The sequence below is a fragment of the Poecile atricapillus genome, chromosome W (genome assembly GCF_030490865.1).
Source record: "Poecile atricapillus isolate bPoeAtr1 chromosome W, bPoeAtr1.hap1, whole genome shotgun sequence".
NCBI classification, from domain to species: Eukaryota; Metazoa; Chordata; class Aves; order Passeriformes; family Paridae; genus Poecile; species Poecile atricapillus.
Window position 1 is genome coordinate 49,682,273 of NC_081288.1, and position 20,747 is coordinate 49,703,019.

At 35.9% G+C, this 20,747-nt stretch overlaps 1 protein-coding gene across 1 annotated transcript in view; it reads right to left on the reverse strand.

Moving 5' to 3' along the window:
* The window catches only part of LOC131592279 (mitochondrial inner membrane protease subunit 2-like), a 404,870-nt gene that overhangs the window by 136,294 nt on the left and 247,829 nt on the right, over positions 1-20,747 (reverse strand). Inside the window, exon 4 of the mRNA XM_058863685.1 lies at positions 2,885-2,950. Coding sequence (XP_058719668.1) covers positions 2,885-2,950 — 66 coding nt within the window. The remainder of the gene's footprint in view (positions 1-2,884; positions 2,951-20,747) is intronic.

The window sequence follows — 20,747 nt, forward strand, 5'->3', positions numbered from 1 at the left end:
AGCATTTTTATTTCAGTGAGTTTGTAGCATTTTGCAATGCCTCAAATCATATTTCAGAAAGTAAAGTATTATGTAGTATAATGTCTGACTACCTGAAAAATAGAAAATTAAAGGTGAAAATGGACCTATGATAGACTTTTCACCTACACACCTTCTCAAAAACTCTGTCATTGTTACTTTAAAAGTGTCACTATTTTCATTTCATTAAATACTTTTAGAATTAAGATTTGAAAAACAGGATTTTTTTGCCATGGAGTCAACTCCTGAACTCAGGTCAAAATATGAGGGATCTTTCCTATGGCACTAATGGCTCTGCCTACTTAATCTTTCATCCCTCTCAGTAATTAACAAACAGTAACAGACAGTAAAATGCTAACTAACATTGATAACATGAGAAAACACAGCTTTGTAGCATTATCCCTAATCATCCTCCAAATGGATCAGATAAAGATAATTCTTTCAGCACAACTACAGAATCACAGATCATATTGCCTGTCACTCTTCTTATCTCAACCCATGGCAGAACTGTTTGTCTAATTTAATTGCAGCTGGAAACAAAATGCCACACAGCCACTTGCTCACTCCAACTCTCCCTGCCAGGGGCAGGGAGGAGCATTGGAAAGAAAAGGTAAACTTCATGGGTTGAGAAAGAATATTTTAATAATGGAAAGGAAATAAAATATAATGCTAATATCAACAACAATGGAAAATAATACAACAATATTCACTACTACTATCTTTGTTATTGTTGCTGTTGTTATTGTTATTATTGAAAGGAGAGAGGAATAAAACTTAAGAATGGGAAGTGATGCATAATAAAACTGCTCACTGCCCATCCCCAAGCAGTGATCAGAGCCCCCCAGCCAGCCCCCTGCAGTTTGCACACTGAGTGTGACATTCCATGGTATGGAATATCCCTTTGGCCAGTCTGGCTCAGCTGTCCTGGCCATGCTCCTTCCTGGATTGTTGTGCATCTTCTCACTGGCAAAGCATGGGAAACTGGAAAGTCCTTGGCTGAGGGTAAGCACCACTCAGCAAAAACTGAAGCATCACTCTGTTATCAACATCATTCTCATTCTAAAGCAAAAAAACACAGCACTGTACCAGCTATATAGGAAGCAAATTAAAACCCTATCCCAGCCAAAACCAAGACATACAGCAAAAAGCTTTGGGACAACTGTCTCATCTTCAAATAAAAAAATAAAAAATTGCACTTCTGAATTACTGAGATTTCTATCAGTACTTCTATCAATAATCTAACCAGGTTTTCCACACACAAATGAGGATCATTGTACAGTCTTCTGTGTCCATGAGTGATTCACAAACCTGCAGGCTCATCAGTATTCTGAACACACTTGTGCCACATACCTTTGTCCATTTGGCCAGGAGCACCCATAGACGTTAATAAAAAGTTCCAAGTCTTAAGGAGTTTGAATGTACAGTATAGTTAATTTCCTAAAGCTGGAATTTATGTTATTAAATGTCCTTTTTTTATCAAAATCGACATTCAGTTTCCACAATTACAGCAAATATGTTAATAATATAGACCAATGTAAAGTAACCCTTGAAGTTACCTTATATTTCTGATATTGCCACAGAAATGAATACTGGAACATGAATAACATTCTTATCACTTAAATGAATTACAGAAATAATATCAATAGCAGCAAGAAATAAGTACCTTCTAAGGGCACAGGTCAACAAAATACAGTACTCACACTACTCCTCTAGCTCTTGAAAGTGATAGCTAGTTTCAGCAGTAGAGGTCTGTAGTTTTTGGACATCAAATTATCTTCTTTGTGCCTGTTATTTTAGATATTTTGCTTCAACAGAGAGGTAAGAATCTATTTTGATTTCTCAAACTAAGATAATTCAGAAATTTTCAATAAAACAAATTGTACTGACTGCAAGAGGAAAAAAAAATACATAGACATATTCCACAGTGCCCACACTATTAACTAGGGCCCACTGAGACCAAATACAAACCCTGTCAAGTATTTTTTTAGTAGTCACTACACCAGAGCAAGAATCATCATCTAAAAGAATAGAGTCACAGTCTGCCATATTGTCTGAGATCTCCCAGGGTCATTCACATCTTGTAGGGGAAACTGGGGATTTACCCTCTATGCATATTCGATTCTGTACCTGAGAAAGAGAAAACTTTTCAAGCAAGAGTTTTCTTCAAAATAGTACTGTTTCCACAAAAACTTTTTTATTTACATTTAATGGTAATTTATTTCCATCCAGCCACAGTAGGAAGCTCTATCTCTCAGAGTAAACCAAGTCTTAAAGTACTCTAGAGTCTATTCTTGCTACAATGTTTTTTTTCCTGATAGAATAATTTACTCAAAATCAGTTGCACCATATTCCCTACAGATATGTACACACTGCAGTGAAGACAGTAGTCTGTGAGGGTTCTTTGTCTCAAAAATAAAATAAAATAGATAAATTAAAATAAAATGAAATAAAATAAAATACCAAACACGAGATCCTGAAACAAACAAATAAATAAACAAAAGCCTAAAAAACACCTACTTTTACTTGCCCATCCCAGTGCAAAACAGAAGCTGAAGTTTCTAAATTAAAAATCACAGCCCTATAATCTCATTGGAAGCTGCTGTACAATTACCTGCCCTGATTTGTGGCAGAGATATTCTCAGAAACAATCATTATTTGTACCCATGTACATTTCACGAGAGAGTGAATAGTTTCGTGTAGCATTTCTCCTCTAATTAAAAAAGAGACAGGTACAACGCTGACATCCTTGTTAGTAATAGACAGAAAATGCTAGAAAGTACTCGTTGTCTAGGATACTGATTTAAAATATACTAAAAAGCTGCACTATTCCAATAAAGACTCTGAGACTAAGGCTTAAAATACTTACTTGATAATGTCTCCTTCAAGAGCAATCACTCGTTTAATGATCTTCTGTTCAGGATTTCTAGGAGACCTGAGACAGAGGATAAGGTTACACAATCAGTAACATTCTCATTGTTTTAGGAAAATGAAAGAAATAGACACTATGAAAGCCATTAGAAGATTGCATCTTCTCCTTGAGTGAGCATCAATCACTTTGCTCCATGGTGAAGCTCCTGCAATCCCTGTCATTGCAAACCACCACTGAAAAGTGATGACCTGCTTACAAACAGCACAACAACCAACATGCCTTTTATTATGAAAAATACACTCCACAACATTAAAAGTAAAGCATCCCACTACCAATGAGGAGGGTACCTTTGCAAATAGATTAATGTATTAAAACTTGAATTCCCCATAAATTCTGGGGAAAATGTGTTAAACTTTTCTGTCATTCAATCAATTTGGGAGAAAAAAAAAATCTTCCTATGTTATATTAATATCTATCCCTAATTTAGGTAAGGCTTGCCTAGGGAATTGTGGAGGTTTAAAAATAAAAGTTGCAAAATTTTCTGAAAGTTGCAGCTTCTGGATGCATTGTTTTCACTTATTTTCCCATAGCATCTTTCATTGAGTAGATTCTGATGACACATTACATAATAGTATGAGAAAACAAAGACGAACTTGCATGTTCACCCTGAATATTCCAACTTCCTGGACACATATTATTAGATAGACTATTAAAAGTGTTATTCTACTGTAGTTTTGACAGGTTAATGTAGATATTTACATTATATGCACCACAAATTTTCTTTATACATTAACTCTTTTCTTCTACTCTTCACTTTTAATTACCTAACTATGCAAACTTAGAAGAATATCTTCATGTTATTAAAAAATTCTTTTTATTTGCTGCTTGTACATAGAAAAGTCAGGGAAGGAACAAACTGTTTTTATTTTCTGTTGATGCTTGGGTTCTCACTGTTAAGGCTTCAAGTAAAGTCTGCTAGACACACCACTGACAGAAGTGTATATTACAGTTTTGATGGCTAAAACCATCTTTGAGCTCATCTATGGTCAAATGGTAACATGCTAAGATTACACTTCTTTAAAAAGCAAAGCTGAGCTAAGTCTGGACAAAAATCTTGCCCACACGGCTGCATGACTAAAGGCATTTGAGGTTCACTTCCAGTTCCACTAGTTAAAAAGAAAAATGGGTTGAGAGCTAAGGGTTTTTGGTTTTCTTTTAATATTATACCAAAAAAATTCCAAATATTTTAAAATTAGCTTGGGGTTTTAGAATTTTTTTCTTGTGTGTGCATGTCAATACATTTGAAATAAATTTCTCTTTCAAAGTAATGAAATCAAATTCAAGAAGACTAATTTTGAATTTCAAAATAAAAAATAGCTTCCCTTTACAGTTTACCAAGCCTGGAAAGCTTATTTCCAACAAGCAATGAGGAACACTAAATATGAATAAAAACCATATTTTCATTCCCTAGTCATAACTCAAATTTTCATACAATTATGTAATTTACAGTAATATTTTATTTAGCATTAATTTTACCTGAAATGCTGTATATTCCAGTTCAGCCTTGCATTTCATGTTCCTTCTTAAGGTAGGAACACACAGTTTTATCATATTTTATATGTCAGTCTTGGGAGGAATTAATTAAGTTTCAGATGCTCGTATCATTTAAAGATATGGAATATCCACAGCACTTTTTGATGCTGGTCCTTGCAAGCAACACTTACTTCATTAAGCACTCATATAAGCATTGACCATGTCTTATTCTCAACCAAAGCCTATGTCTATGAAAAGACAACACACCTTTATTACAAGCTGTGATAAATTTAAAATATTTTTTGAATTTACTTTACTGCTAATTTATTTAATTTTTAATCCATTTAAGCTCAGGTTGTAATATTTTCATGTAAAATATAAGCAATGGAAATGATAATACATAATGATTGAATGAAAACAAATTTTATGTTTGATTTTTCAAAATTCTGTTCTGGTTTAACACCTAACTTTCAAAGTAAGGTTCTCAGCAACTTCCCAGCAGGCATTTCCACTTGAACAGAATATATATTGCAATGCAATTACCGATCTCTCCCTTAATTGTCTTTCATTGTGCAAAAATTTCTACTGACCTTGAAAAAACATCTCTCTAAGTCTAAGGTATGAGTAGTTGTTCAAAGAGTATTTACTTTCTTTGCTAGCAGTGATATATTTAAACCAAACACATAATTTATCTGAAAAACTTCAAGGAATTCCTTTCAGATACTATTATGAAAGAGTAATATTTTTAATACTGAAAGCCAGAATATTTTTAAAATAAACTTCATGCTAACATTCTGATTGTAATTCATAAAAATAGCAAAGGGCTGATAAAAGACAGATTAGCAGGCCCAAACTGGCCAATAATACGGGCACTTTTAGACCAAGGATTTTCAAGAGCTGAGCAGAATGGTTTACTTTCAAGAGCCAGTGTAGAACCAGGAGGTAAGAGAGACTGGTTCTGAAGTGATGGATATCGATGCCTTCCTGAATGGTGTATAGCATAACACTGGGATTTCACTGATTATTGAAATCACAAAAACATACAGGCCATTTCTGTCCTCTATGTTCAACCCCGCAGAGAACAGGGTGGGATCACGCTACTCCAAAGCATGTTTGCCAGGAAAAACAGGAAAAATGGTATAGCCAGCAGAAAAAACCACTTTGCAGCAAGAGATTTTCAGAAAGAAATTATGACAATTCCCTGAAAGCTTTCTCTTTACATATTTAGCAACTGAGTATTTCAGTCAATATTACTCCTAAATGTTTCCCTTTGAACCATTTTATTATACTAAATAATTATTATAAACCAAAATATTTTTAATGTGCTTGTTTAATTTTTTTCTCAGTTCATAACTTTCATCTAAATTCCATGTTTCTTTATGCAGATAGAGGATTGCATAATAAATGTAATATCTAATTACATCATAGGTTATGACACAATTTCTATGTTGTGGCAAAGAACATGCAATACAACAGTGAAGGAAAAAAAGTGTTCACACATTTTACTCTTGCTTTTGTTGTCATTCTTGTTATCAATTTCTCTTGTACAGAATTACTGCATCCAATCCAGTACCAGGTTTAATATCTGTGTTTAGTTTGGACCCACCAGTACAAGAAAGGTATTCAAAACTGAATGGAAAAAGTGACAGCAAAATAATAGTAACAGAAGAGCACTGTAACAGCAATGGCTAAGGAAATCCGGCAAAGGGTTCAATTACTATGGTCATCTACCTAATTGCTGACTAGGAATTCAGAATTTTTGGAAATATACACAGCAGAGATTAGCAAACAGTGAGTTGCAGCAAGGGAAATTCCAGTGTTGCAGGTTGCCCTGAGAGGCTGAGAACCACAGACATACTCAGAGCTCAATGGGACACAGCTCTGGGCAGTCTGACCCAAATTCAGTCTAACCTGCCTTGAGTGGTTGGTATGATTAGATAGTCACTAGAGGTGCGTTAAGACAATTTATGTCTTATTTCTTAGAAAAGAATTTATCTTTTTCACTTCTATAGCCATTAGTCTTATTCAAGTGCATGAAGAATCAGAATGTTAATGTCTTAAAATACAAAATCTTTTGTCACGGATGCAAGCTCTGATGCTAGAAGAGACCACAGTGATCACTTTATTTATCTGCTGTAGCCCACAGATTATTTCTTTCTGTGTTTTTCTTGCAGTACCTAATTCTATTATTAAGCATTTTTAAAGAATGTTATGATATCATGTCTCAACATTCTGAGTTGCAAGGAGACTAACACCCAGAGAAATTACTCCACAGTTTAATTATCCTTGCTATAAGGAAATTGCATCTGCATTCAAAATTGAATTTATCCTAGTTCAATTTCAATTTCATGCCTTCTCCTCCAAGGCAGAAAACCCCTCAACATCTTATTTCTTCTTCACGAAGAAAGATTTGGGCACATCAGTTCTTAAATTTCTCTTGGATTCATCACCTAGAATTGCCTAAACTTCTTAGCACACACTTTTCCAATTCTGATATCCCTTTTTACAAACTCCTCCAACATTTTCTTTTTCTTCTTAGCACACATGGGAATCTAGTGTTATTCAGCTTGGATTATTACTGTGCTTAGTAATCAATTAAGTAGAGAAACGTGGCCTTATTTGCTGGCTCAATCAAAAAATTTCTTTCCTGTTTAACATTCCATTTATTTTTGTATAGTCAGGCAAAAAGCTCATCCTTTTCATCCTAGGAGTTGGTGTTGAAAAGACACCAAAATTGACAATTAACCCTTCTCTGAGTAAATTGCTTGCTAAAACAATTAAAAATAAAGTTTAGACCACTACTTGCACTTCACATTCCATAGAGCATGTTTGTGAACACTGACCATGTGTTTCACATCACGTTACCCTGTTTTTCCCTGCACTCCTTCCACACTTGGCCAATGATTACAAAGACAATTGACAAAAACCAGCACCTCCCTTTGGATGACACAGCAATCTGCTGGAAATATTACTGTTCACAAATGTGCCTCCAACCACATCCATACCTTCACAGCTGAACAGTCTGTTTGTAATCTGATCAATGTCCCTCCATTAACTCCACAAAAGGCAATTTTCTTGATCAAAGCATAATGTGGCAGTAAAAAGAATGCTTAAAGAAATAAAATATCTATATTATAACCGGTATCAACATTTATATTTTGATATAAATTTGATATTTATATTTATCTAGCTGTTTTGTAATTTTACTGATAAAACATACCAGGTTTGCTTGACAAAATCTATTCCTGAATTAACACCTTTAAGTGTATTTTAGCTTCTACTAATAGAATAAGAAAAAAAAAAGTTATCATTTTGCTCAGGTACTTTGCTTTCTGGCCTAAAACTGGTTTACCTTTAGAGGAAGTGAAATAGATTAGATTAGCAGCAAGAAATATTATGTAGCAATTATATGCAATTTTGAGAATGTTAGCAGATAATGAGAGCATCAATACGAGCTCCTCAAATTTTCCTGGATTTCCTTTGGCCTCATTTGAGGAAGCAGACACAGTCTTAATAAATACTAGTTTAGTGAAACATTTTGAATATTCATCATTTTTCAATCATAATTTACAAAATAAGTACTTAAAGACAGCAGTTGCACCAACTGGTTAGGCATAAGTTCTAGCAATGCTTGATTTGCTCAGCATCTCCAGTGCAAAACATGTACAAAGATATAATTAAAAATATGAGGAAAACTGCTTCTAGGAACATCCTGCAATTCCTAACTCCATTCTACTTTTAACACTTCTTAATCAAACCTCTGTTAAAAAGCAAAATCATTCACTGCCAAAAAAAATTTTGTTTTTACTGAAAGCAGTGTTTTATAATAATTATAGATTCCAAGCAGGCACTGGTGGAAAGGTAGTGTTTTATTTTTCTTACATTTCAAACTATTTGTGTATAACCTACAGCAATTCTTATTTGAAATGTATTGGTGAATTCTGAGCAACCTCTAAACAAAAATAACAATCTGAATAGAATACCTGCATAAAGCATCAGAAAAGAAGTCATGCACTTTGTTCTACAGCCATAGCTAGAGCAAGTAAACAATTCTCTCAAGCTCTGCACTTTGAAGTGTTCAAGAAACAAGTGAATATGGCAACTGGTGCTATGGCCTAGTCAGTAAAGTGGTGTTCAGTCAAGTGCTGGACTCAATGATCTTGGAGGTCTTTTCCAATCTTAATGATTTTATGATTCTTGCATGCTTGTTGCTCCTTTCCCGTTCTAATGGGCTTCCATTCCTTTCCTTCTCTCTACATTCTGATTTTGTCCTGAGCTTTCAAGCAGATCAGGAAGTAACTCTAAAGTGAAACGGTAGCTTCCATGTAAATAAACATCCACAATGTTATCTCCTGGTGCCAGACATTATTTAGCAGAGATCTCCTACACTAAAGATGGAGTTGGAGGGAAATTAATAAAGGTCTGCATAATTTCAAAACAACTGAGTTTTCCCTGGTATATCCACAGCATGCTGTAGAATTTCAACCTCACTGTATGATAAGACAGCAGCAGCATCAGTTTTCAGTGTTTTTCATAGGTCTTGGAGGGATACTGCAAATAATTTAATCTTCAGATAACTATGTGTCGTGGTTTTAAAGCAGTAACTAAAAAAATTACTAGAAAACTTGCTTATTTCCTGCTGTGAGATATGGATTAGAACAAGAGCAAAACAGGCTTAAAACTTAAAAGGAATAAAGAAAGTTTATTAACAAAACTACAAGAATAAGAACACCAGAATAAACCTCCAGAAAACTCCTTTATCCCCCACTACCCAACCATTCCCTTGTTCACATGAGAATATAGAGACAAAAAACTTTGGAACTTTGGTGTTTAAAACAGTCCCAATTCCTGCTAGAGTCTTTTCATCAGCCTTTGTAGAGAAACAGAAGTCTTCTTCTGCTAATCTAGGGAGTTTTTCACAAGAAAAACTATTTCTGTTATAGCTTTCTATTTTTCTGATGCCAGCTGCCGGGAAATCTGTCATCAGTTCACTCCTCCCATTTCATATCACTCTGAGGTGTGTATGGGCCATGAGTCTAGGGATGTCATTTTTAAGGATGAGTTATTCAAAGGCAAAAGTTCTCTTCATCTGTCTCTGTGAGCTTCCCTGGAAAACAGAAGTTTTCTCTTTGCCTCAAGCGGCCCCAAATCTTCAACTATTACTTCTCTCCTTCTGTTCCAGCACCTCACTGTACCATAATTACTCCACCTTCTGCTCAAAATCCACACTTTGAGCACTCCATTCCTCCCCATATACTCTGTCATGAATTAAAGGAGTTTTTTCAGGACACTATTGTCCATCTCCATAGCTTTAACAGAAAAATATTTCAGCTTATAAAGCATCTCCTTATTCTCCACCTCTTCTGAAGCTTAATTCTTTTCTTTACTGTCTCTGGTAGTTTATAAAGTATCTTTACATGTTGATTACTCTCTTTTTCTTTCTCTGGATAAAAGGATTAATCTGCAAGTCTCATCTGGGTAATGAAAAGGTTAAAATCTTGCCCAAGCTTTGTAGATGGTTCTGTGACCTCTGCTGGAGCAGCAGCTGGAGTTGTCTGCGATAGAAGATTCTTCATGGCTGCTCTGGAGAGTGTGGTCACTGTCTCATCCTGCCGCAGGTCAAGAGCTTTTTCTTTCTTTACTCGGCAGTCTCTGGTAAAATCTGTCACAGCAAAAACTGCAGCCAAGCCAGGGACCGGCCTGGCCCGGTCAGAGCCCGGGGCAAGCCCCGCAGGCCCCATCTCCCGGCCGGGAGCCGCTGGGCCCAGCCCAGCCCCTGCCTGGGCCACATGGCCTGGGCAGGGAACGGGAGGCCAGCTGGAGCTCTGTTACCTTTCACAGCCAGGAAACAAAGAGACAAAGAAATTCCCAGGCTTAGGTCTTAAGGTGGTGTTCACAGGTTGATCTCACTTTTCAATGGTTAAAACTGCTGTCAATTCTTAGAAATGGCCAGCTGTTGGCTAGGAGAAAAACTCCCATCAGCCTCCAGCGGTTTTAGCTTTCTTAGGTGTTTCTCTTTGTTTTCTTAAATGCCAATCTATCACACTATGGAATGTCCCCAGCATTAACTAGATGTACGATTCCTGTATGACAAAATTAAGAAATCTTTTCTAGACTTTGGATCAGGCAATTAAAACTGTGTATCTGAAAAACTTTCAGAATTATATATGACTAAATAAAAAAATAAAAAAAAAATATCCATTAGAAATTACCATTTTTTAATTACATCTAGTAAGTTACAGTAAGGCAAGGAAAACAAAAAAAAAAAGGAGGACAACTGATAACTCTAAACAAAATGTTTCACAGCAATAAAACTATTTAGTACTGCAAAACAACATGACAAGGGACTCTGAAAAATCTTTTAAAATACTACAGTAACTTGGAAGTATAGATACTAATTTGAAGTAAAATCACATTTAATTGTTTCTCAGCCTTCCAATCTAACCACTTTCAGGTTAAATGACTCAGCTGCTTGTAATGCAGGCTGTGTAATCACAACAGTTATGTGCACTTGACCTTCTTCCTGTTAACAGAGAGACTCAATTAATTACTTGCTGTTTTAACCGGCCATTTCACCTTATCTTCACCTTTTTCAAAAGGGTTGCGAAACTCTAACTTAACCTTTGACTTTGGAAGCATACAAAGAAATATTTATCTACCAAATAGGAAGTTAGCCTGATCTAGGAATGAGAATACCTGGGTTTCTATGCTTAAGTCCAAAACAGTAATATATGCACTGTTTCATTAACCACCATGCTGCAGTGTAGGAGCCACATTTCATCTTTACCACAGCTGCCCAAACATTCTAATCTGTAAATATTACTTACTAATAAAATATTACTTACTTCCATTGCAAAAGACAACAGAGGGAAAGGCACAGAAAACTGCAAAATGTAATCAAATGCTTGAAGATAATTCTTCCTTGCCATATGGGATATCAGATAGAAATAACCTAATCTACACATTGCCTATTAAAATCATCAAAAAAATTACTGTATATGCTGTAATATGCACTTCTACACCTTCTTCCATTCTGCGATTAGACCTGTGTTCAGTGGCAACTCTTCTAAGCATGCAAAATTAAGTAATCAGTTGCTCACCCTAAAACGGCAATTGTTTCTACACACTACACATTGTGCAGCAATTTTCAATCATTATTCCTTTCTGATGGAGCGCCAGAAAACTTCTCTAGTTTTCTGAACACCACCACAACTATTAAAAAAAGTACTGGATGTATTTTTAGATATTAAAAACATCAGCGAAGATGTTGCCACTGAAGATGAATAGATCACACAGACATAGGTCAAGGTGTGGTGAAAAGAAGAGAGAGTTTATTTTTCCTCCCAGGATTTATAGGCTTCTGACCATGGCCAGGGATTGGATGGTCAGGATAACACTTTCTCACTGCACTGGCCATGAGAGATGCCCATCACAAGACGTGTAACAGAAAGAATGTACACATATCTATGTTTACAGTTACTGTCCTGGGAAAGTCTTTAGAAAACTATGTTAGCAAGCTCAGAAGCTGAGTTTTCAGGGCGACAACAACCTAGGAACCAAAACATTATTTCTTTTGAGATAATAAACATTATGAAGTCTGGTTCTCATACTGTCTCTCCTGGAGACTAATTTTAGCATGTCCAATAAGATTAACAGTATATTTAATTAAAAGAAATTATGACTCTAAAGAAGTCATAGTTTTTATCTATTTTGAAACCACCTAAACGCCATCAGAACATTGCTTTTTAAATTTCACTAATGCTGCTTCAAGCACCTGTTGTGAAAATCTCTTTCTTGATAATTCTAAGTAGCTGGATATATTTTCTCAAATGTAATCTCAGCTACAGTCAAGAAACTAAGCCTTTCAGATGAGTTAAGTCTGTTATAGTCAGTGCACAGAATGTAACAATTAAAGTGGGATGAATCAGTCTTCGGAGCAGTATCTCTCTCAATGGCTACAAAAGAAGACAGACATCAGCTCAGTCTAGCCATCTTAACCATTAAATGATTAAAGATAAACAGCTTAAAAATATTGTTTCATCTACCTTATAAGTATCTGTAGCAGATTTTGCTTTTCAAATAACACTGGAAAGTAAGTATTAACAGTGAGGTAAAGGAAAGACCACAAATAATGTATACTTTTTATATAGTTGTAATATACCTTCTTAGTAAAAAACAGTTTAAGAGTAGAGACATGTCAATGTCAATTCATAGAAAATCAAACAAACCACCAACTTAAAGTTCCCTACTGAGGTCAATAGAAGTCCTGATTTCAGAATTATCCCTCTTTCTTACATTTTTAAAGTAGTGCTGCATGAAATACAAATACCTTTCTTCCATGTTTATGACAAACAAAATGAAAATCAATTATGTCCCAACTAGTAAAATGTCAAGACAGAAGTTTAACTAAGAAAAAAATTTGTATCTCTGTCTCATGGTCATTAAAAAAAACCTGTCCGTGAGATAGAATACTAAATATCTCCATGTTGTCACTAAGCACATTTATACATAAATTCTTTTCAGAATGTGCAACGTTAACTTCACTGGAACTTATGTACAGTTATATCATAAAGTAACATTTCAGAAATAGAGAGTGCTGCTAAGGATAACTGATTTCTATAGCTGAAAATTTAGTATATTTTTGTAATAAAACACAGAAAAAAAGTGAGAAACAACATTAACAAAACACAACCACAGTTACAAAATATCATTCGCAGAAGTTACAAGACATGCTTAAAAAAAGAACATTAATAAGATTACTGGACACAGGTAAAACCTCTCAAAAAAACCCCACAAAAAACAACAACCTAAAGTCAGATTTTCTACTTCACAGCTTCTGCTTTTATCTTAGATACAGAATTAACCGCAGGTGTCCATCCTGCAGATGACATCAAGCTGAATTAACCATAGATTGGCTGCTTTAACAGAAATCCTTGTAGTAATAGAATTGATGGCCTGCTTTTGAGGATTTAGGAAATAGAAGCAATGGCAAGTTGAATAGGTAGTATTTTTCCGCATTATATTCTCTAGCAAAATGTGATCTTCTGTGTCAGCAGGTCATCAAGCATTTTGCTCCATTTTCTACTAATTGCATTATCCTCTAATTACATTATCCTCTACTTATGTGCTGCCACAGAAAGAAGAAAGGACCCTGCACAATAACTAAGGGTATTGTTTTAAGAGACTTTGATCACTTGAGCAGGCATAAAGAGCTTTGAGGAGTTTGTCAAGAATAAAACAGTGCACCATGTTGGTTTTGGCCATGAGATTTTTAGGATTCTGAGCTGTAAGACATTTCTTCTCTTGTATGATGGCAAATAAATTTATTTAAAATATTAAGAAAGGAAAATTAAATAAATAAGAAGTATCATCAACAGTGAACAGCATAAATTAGTAAAATATTTATATCTACAGGTGCTTTTTCCCCTTCATACAAGCTCTTTACAGTGCTCCCCTTTGCCCTGAAGGGCAATCTGCTCTCTCTCTGCACCAACTGTGCACACAGCTCAGGGCTTGGTCTGCTCACTTGCTTCCCAGCTCTTCCCACGCTTCAGTCCGCTCTGGTTATTCCACCCAAAACAAATTCTTCAGTCTCAGGCAGCAGCAAACCCTATCCTAGCCCCATCCATCCTGTCAAACCCAAACCTGTGTGACAGTTTCCCACAGAAAGTCCCTGGCACAGTTTTCTCTGAGGAAGTGATATGCTGCTCAGAATATTGCTAGATAAGGGAGAAGCTGGCAGAAGAGACAAGGGAGGGGGAAAGATTAGACTAAGATTAGACTAAATTTTGCAGACACTTTTTTCCACATTCTGAGGACTAACTCCTCTTCACCCTCTATCCACGGGACTAAAGTTCAAACAAATTATTTATAATTTTTTTATTTTCACCTTTTAAAACTGTATCCATGAAGAACAAGGTGAATTCCAGTTTTACTAAAATTTGAAATTTTTGTGCCGGTCTTAAATTTCTTTTAACCTGTTGATCCATAGGTTTTTTTAAATGAAAAGTTCTTATTTCTGAAAGTTTTACAGAATAAAAAAAAAAGAGAAAGTCCTCTCACAGAAAATGATCAGAAGATAGCAAAGTAAAATGCAAGCCAGAAGGACTAACGACACAAGCTTGTATGAGAAATTAGTATGGAAGAGTAATTCTTTACTTTTCAGTGACTGGAAGTATTAGCAGTATTAGCAGCATGAAAATTTGGGAGGAAAAATATGCAATATATGACCTGGGATTAACAAAACTTTTCAGAAATTCTACTGGATCTACTCCTGAATATTTTAAATATGTAGGAATATTATATATACAGAATATTATTCTGTATATTTCAGACAATCCTGACAAATTCTTAAATGTGCTAACTGTCTCTGTTGACAGAGAATATCAGTTAGAAACACAAAAAGGTTAATTCAGCTAATTCAAATTTGGCATTGTTGCCTTTGCCATTCTAATTTTAAGTCTTTACATTTTCATTAAAGGTGTATAGCCACAAGTTTGAAACACAGACTTTCATGCATTTGGGGTTGAGAGAAGCTCTTTCACATCTTATTGTAAGAAAGCAAGAACAACAATACAAATTATTTGGGTTATGAAGAGCCAAAAAGAGTAAAAATTAAGAAATCATAGTTCTTTTCAACACTGGTGACTACGGCACCACAAAATTAATTATTTAGAAGAGCCTAACCTTATAATTTTGATTCTCCAAAGGTTATTCTACTATACATTCCTGATCAGTATTTGTTGCAGTCAAAAAGCAAAAGACATATACTGGAATGTATTTAAGCTCTATGATGTTTTGAGACACTAGCTGTATACTTCTGGCTCAAAATCTAAAGATAGCTTTTGCATATGTGCTTCAAATGACGCATCACTACAGAAACGGTTACTAACACGGTTCCTTAAAATTCAAGCTGGCAATATGTTTAGAAAGTAGGATAATGATAAGGCTGTCAGAGCCATAATGTTAGAAGTATAACCTTACTACTTTGAAAGAAGCTGTGCAAGAGTATAAAAAAGCATCTATGAGATTTTTTTAAAGGATTTACAGAATTCAGAAACAGTAAGATTAAGTTAAGTTTCTTTTTCACTGAATTGCAGTCCTGAGACTTACTACTTATGTAACTCCCTGTAAATTCAAAGCACTAAGTGACTGACATTTCTGATTTGTGGTGTTTGGTAAAAAGCTACCAGTGTACTCATCTTTGCTATTCAGGTTTGCTGTGCAGACAGTATGGAACTAAGTGTTACAAATGATTAATTGGAACATAATCAAATTGTTATTAAAAATAGTTGTCACATCTGAAACACTAGATATTTCTCTGCTTTGTGATCGCTTCAAGTTGTCAAGATGAGTCGCCAGCAGCCAACCAACCAGTGACAGGCAAGGAGTGCTCAGCAGGCAAAGATGTTCGTGGTACAAATCTGCCATATAAAACATAATGGGAATCCCTCAAATTCCTGCCTGTTTATCAGCTTGGAGGAGCAAAAAAATGAAAGCTGTTCTTCCATTAGGTGTTCACAAGCATGTCTGTGCTAGGAGTAGGCAGTATTAACTCTTTGAATGTAGTGAGAAGCAAATGCCCCTCATCCCCCCAAAGACAAGCCAATTCATTCTCAGGGGTCAGGGACTCTGCACCGCTGGAACACTCACACAACTCTTTCCACAAAGGGCAACACTCACATATGGGTCACTCCAGTCAATGCAATCACTGAAATAACAAATATTTGTTTGAACTTTCTTTATTATACTTCTGTTTCATAAAGTATGAGGAATTATACATAAAACAAATAGTTGAAATACCTCCCATTTCATTATCATTATCCCATATCCATTATCATTACATCTTGTCCTTAATTGAGAGAGGAATGTACATTACACAACATTCTATACAGACCTCTTTAATCTATTGATAATTAGACAACAGATTAACTGTGACTGCAATAAAGTCACTGCTGGATGAAAAAATATGGAGAATGATTGGGCTAATTTGTGCTCTTTTTCAGTTCCTATGCTTTAAAAAGAAAATTCTACATAATTTCAGGATTTTCATGTGGTATCTACAATGAAAAATACAGCATGAATACCTGCCCTGAATCTGAAGGCAAGATCTAAATTAGATTTAAGAATAGGCATCTCAAAGAAAACTGACACACCCTGGACTGAACTTCTGTAATGCAAGCAAGTTGTTAGTGGTTAAATTTCAACATTAATACATATGGCATCATTTTGGCTCAAATGGGTGACTTCATAGCTTATTCACCAGAGTTCATTCTTTCTTTGTTCAATATACCTTAGGGTCAATAAGGAAGGGAAATAACCTTGAGCCTGACTTCATACATGTGCAGGGTTAGTATGTGCATGCTAACAATGCCCTCATCACATGAAGCTTCCTCTTACCATCCTACAAAACTGGGATACGTAAAAAAGTCTGTTATCTGGTTGATGGCAGTTATCCTTATAATTGCTACTAGTCAGCACCAACTATAAGACAAAGTCACTCTAACTTCCAGTAAAAGAAAGATAAAGTTATTTTTTCCCTGTCAGGAGCTAAAGAAGAAAACATAGGTAGCTGCCATGAAACAACTATGTTGATAATGTACATGAGATTTCAGGTCATGAGATTTCATTCATGTAACTGGATATGGACTCTAATAACTTGTGATTGATTAAAACACAACTTGGCACCCTACTTTCATTTGAAGATTCTAATAAATGGTCACTTTCTATTGCATTTTTGTTCCTCTGGTTAATCACAATTATCCTCTGAGTGTTAATAATATATTAACATTTGAAGTTGTCCAACATCCTTTAAATTTTTTCCCAAGATTAATCCTAATGTACAGAATAGGGTCAAATAGAAAAACTTCCAGTGCCCATCTTTATGCACAACAAACTGTATAATTTTAGAAGAGTTTCTCTCTCTCAAGACACAGATGAGAAACATTTAAAACTATTTTACATCCTGAGAGTAGTTAGCCAGTTCAAAGAAAGATGCAAGATCTTCTTTTCTTTTAAAAACTTACTCTGCTTTCACCATTTCTACTTTATGAATAATAAATGCTGCCTGTTTGAAAACAATTAAACAGGGGAAAATAAACCTTGCAGTCCCCTCACATTATTTTCCATAGTCATTCATCTTCATTTCTTTAAACTTGGCTTCTGCTCCACTAGCTTATATTAACTGGTGCAAACTTTGGGTGAACTAGAAGAAATGGAGCCAAAGGAAAACCTCATTTAAAAAAAAAAAATAAGAAAAAAAAAGTGCAAAACACGAACTACAGTGTAACCTAAAAATGGTGTAGCTTCTGTTTGTGTTAGTGGGAGTGGGAAATTGAGGAATAAGTAACAGATTTCTCTCTTCTTGGCTTTCATGTTTTGGTGCATTGAAATGGTTAATTAATGTTCTTGAATTAAGAACATAGACATCTAAGTAGAAAATGTTTTAAGATTTTAGATTGACTAATAGGAAGCCTGACTAACAGCATATGACCCAAATAAAAAATAACGTATACAAGCATAAAAAAAAAAAAAAAAAAATTTGACTCCTTTGAACAGTCACATGAAAGGAGATGCATAAAGATAATTTTTAGACCCCTAACAGCTGAGTTCTGGTCCATCCAGCAGACAGCTAGTTGAATAAATAAATTTCTGCAACATTCTTGTTTGCCAGATCTCAGATCACACTGAGTCTTTTAAATACATTCTCAACTTTGGCTAGATGATCTGTAGTCCAGTGTTTGCAAAAGTCAATAGAGTTGTAACTATACTCAAAAAGCTAACAAAATATTTCAGATCTTATGAAAAGTCACAACCTACTTTCAAAAAAATTCTAAATATAAAGTAGAAAGTTTATAGATTACATTTAACAGAACAGTGTTCCCTCAAGAACAATTTTGTAAGCTACAGTAACAGCTCCTAGTCATATTCTGAACAAAAATGTATTATTTCTTTTCTTAAAAAATTAATGATGGTTGGTTTTGGAGATAAAGTGAAAAGAGGGAAAAAAACTTGCGTAAACTAGAATTTTTAACACTAAGTTCATTTGTGAATGAGTTGTATATTGCTTGCAGCAGTTCAATGAGACTGCATACATTCCAGGAAAATTTTAGACCTTAAGTCTATGAGACAGATGCAGTCTACTCCCCAACTGTTGAATAACAATTTCATTGCTCATGTAGTGGAGCAGAAAATGGACGAATGAAATTAGAAAAACCTTCTCCGTTTGAATATAACATGCCCTTAAATGCATAATAAATTTTGGAAAGAAAACTAGCCATATAAACACTAATGTGCACTGTGTATTTAATGGTTTTTATCATGTATGGAAATGCACTGCTATACTGAATTGATCAGTTTTAATTATGCAAAAATTAGAAAGTACTAGCATAGTGCAAGTGAAATGCTATAAAATGAGCAGTGGTACTAGATGCCCAACTTAAGATGCCTGAGGGCCTTGTTATTTTCTTGGTTAAAAGCTCCTTTTCTACTTACTTTTAAGTGGGTCAAAGAAATCACAAGGTATATAGAAAAAATTTGGTTTTGTCAACTGGCATCTATCTGAAGGACCACTAATGATGAGTTATATATAACTTGTAGGAGCTTATTCAGTCTTGCATTGGTGAATTGGCATGATCTTTGAATTTGAGCATTTAACATCAAAACAAGGATGAGATAGTTATTAGACCTCCAATTAGCCAGAGATATCATCACCTTTTCCCTCAGGAAAAGGCAGAATCTCCTTCTAACACTTAGCAGACAAATACATTATTTTCTTATAGGATGTTGCTAGTCCTGATTCACAAACTTGACTCCCTGGCTTGACCTTATAGGACCTTCAGGTTCATGCCTGAAGAATTGTCTGGCAGGCTGGATACTCAGCTGCCCCAACCACATCTCTGGCCTTGTCCCACACTGCTTTTCATAGAATCTCAATTTGGAAGAGACCCATAAGGATCATCTACTCCAAATCCCTGCTCTCTATGTGTCTGAAACTATATATATAGTTTTATAGTTCCACATAACTATATGTATCTAGAATCAAGTTCTATGACTAAGATTCCCACCCTTATGCTCCTTGAACTCTCTCAGGCTTGGTGCTATGACCACATCCTTGGGAAGCCTTTTCCAGTGCCCAACCACCCTCTGGTGAAGAACCTTTTCCTGACACTCACTCTGAGCTTCCCCTGATACAGCTTCATTCCATTTCCTTGTGTCCCATCACAGGTCACCAGAGAGATCAGCACCAGCCCTTCTGCTGCCCATCTTAAGGAAGTTGTAGACTGCAATGAAGTCTCCCCTCAGTCTTCCCTGTTCCATTCTCCAGGCTGAACAGTCCAGGTGACCTCAGCCATTCCTCATATGGCTTCCTCTCAAGGCTCTTCACCATCTTTGTAGCCCTCCTTTGGATGCTAATAGCTTTATATCTTCCTTATAAAGTGCCCCCAGCACTGGAGGTGAGGCTGCCCCAGAGCAGAGCAGAGCAGAACAGGACAATCCCCTCCCTTTCCTGGCTGGCCATGCTGTGCCTGATGCCCCCCAGGACAGGGCTGGCCCTCCTGGCTGCCAGGGCACTGCTGGCTCATATCCAGCTTGCTGCCCACCAGGACCCACAGATCTATTTCTGTGTGCTTCTCTCCAGCTTCTTGTTTGTACAAATACCAGGATTACCCTGTCTCAGTCTGGCAGTAGGTTACCACCTTGCTCCCTGGCTATCCAGTTGTCTCTGTAAGGCCTCTCTACCTCAGAGAGAGCCCACAACTTCTCCAGGCTGCAGCATTACACATTCCTGTACAAGAAATTTATACATTTGTTTGAGGGGACAGAGCACTGCCTTACATACCCTTTTAAAAGTAGCAATTGTAACATAAAGTACATTCTGCAGGGGCTGCAGGCCTGTCCCCAAGGTCTGACGCACTGCCCTGCCACCCAAGACACTGATCCCTGTGCCCCTTCTGTTCTTGCCTTTTCTGTTACTCCCTGAGGATTTGCAATTTCAGCTCTATGCTGTCAGGCCACCCACTTAGCCAGAATGCCTTTGTCTTAATTCATATAGCTCTAAAGTGCTTCAAGGACCTGATTAGCAATGACAAAGTGGCTTCAACATAACTGAAATAAATTTTTAATTACTTTAGTTAAACAAATGCAAATTCCCCAATGCAGATGAGTTTAAACCAGTTTAACAAAGATCTAGTTCATTTCCATGCATGTTCTTGATTCTTCTTTTTTACCATCCCTTGAGGATGGCAAAAAAATGAAGGCTTCCATGTGTTGAGTAAAATGATTGCTTCCATAAGATCATTCCAAAAACTAGATGAGCAGCTCAGGG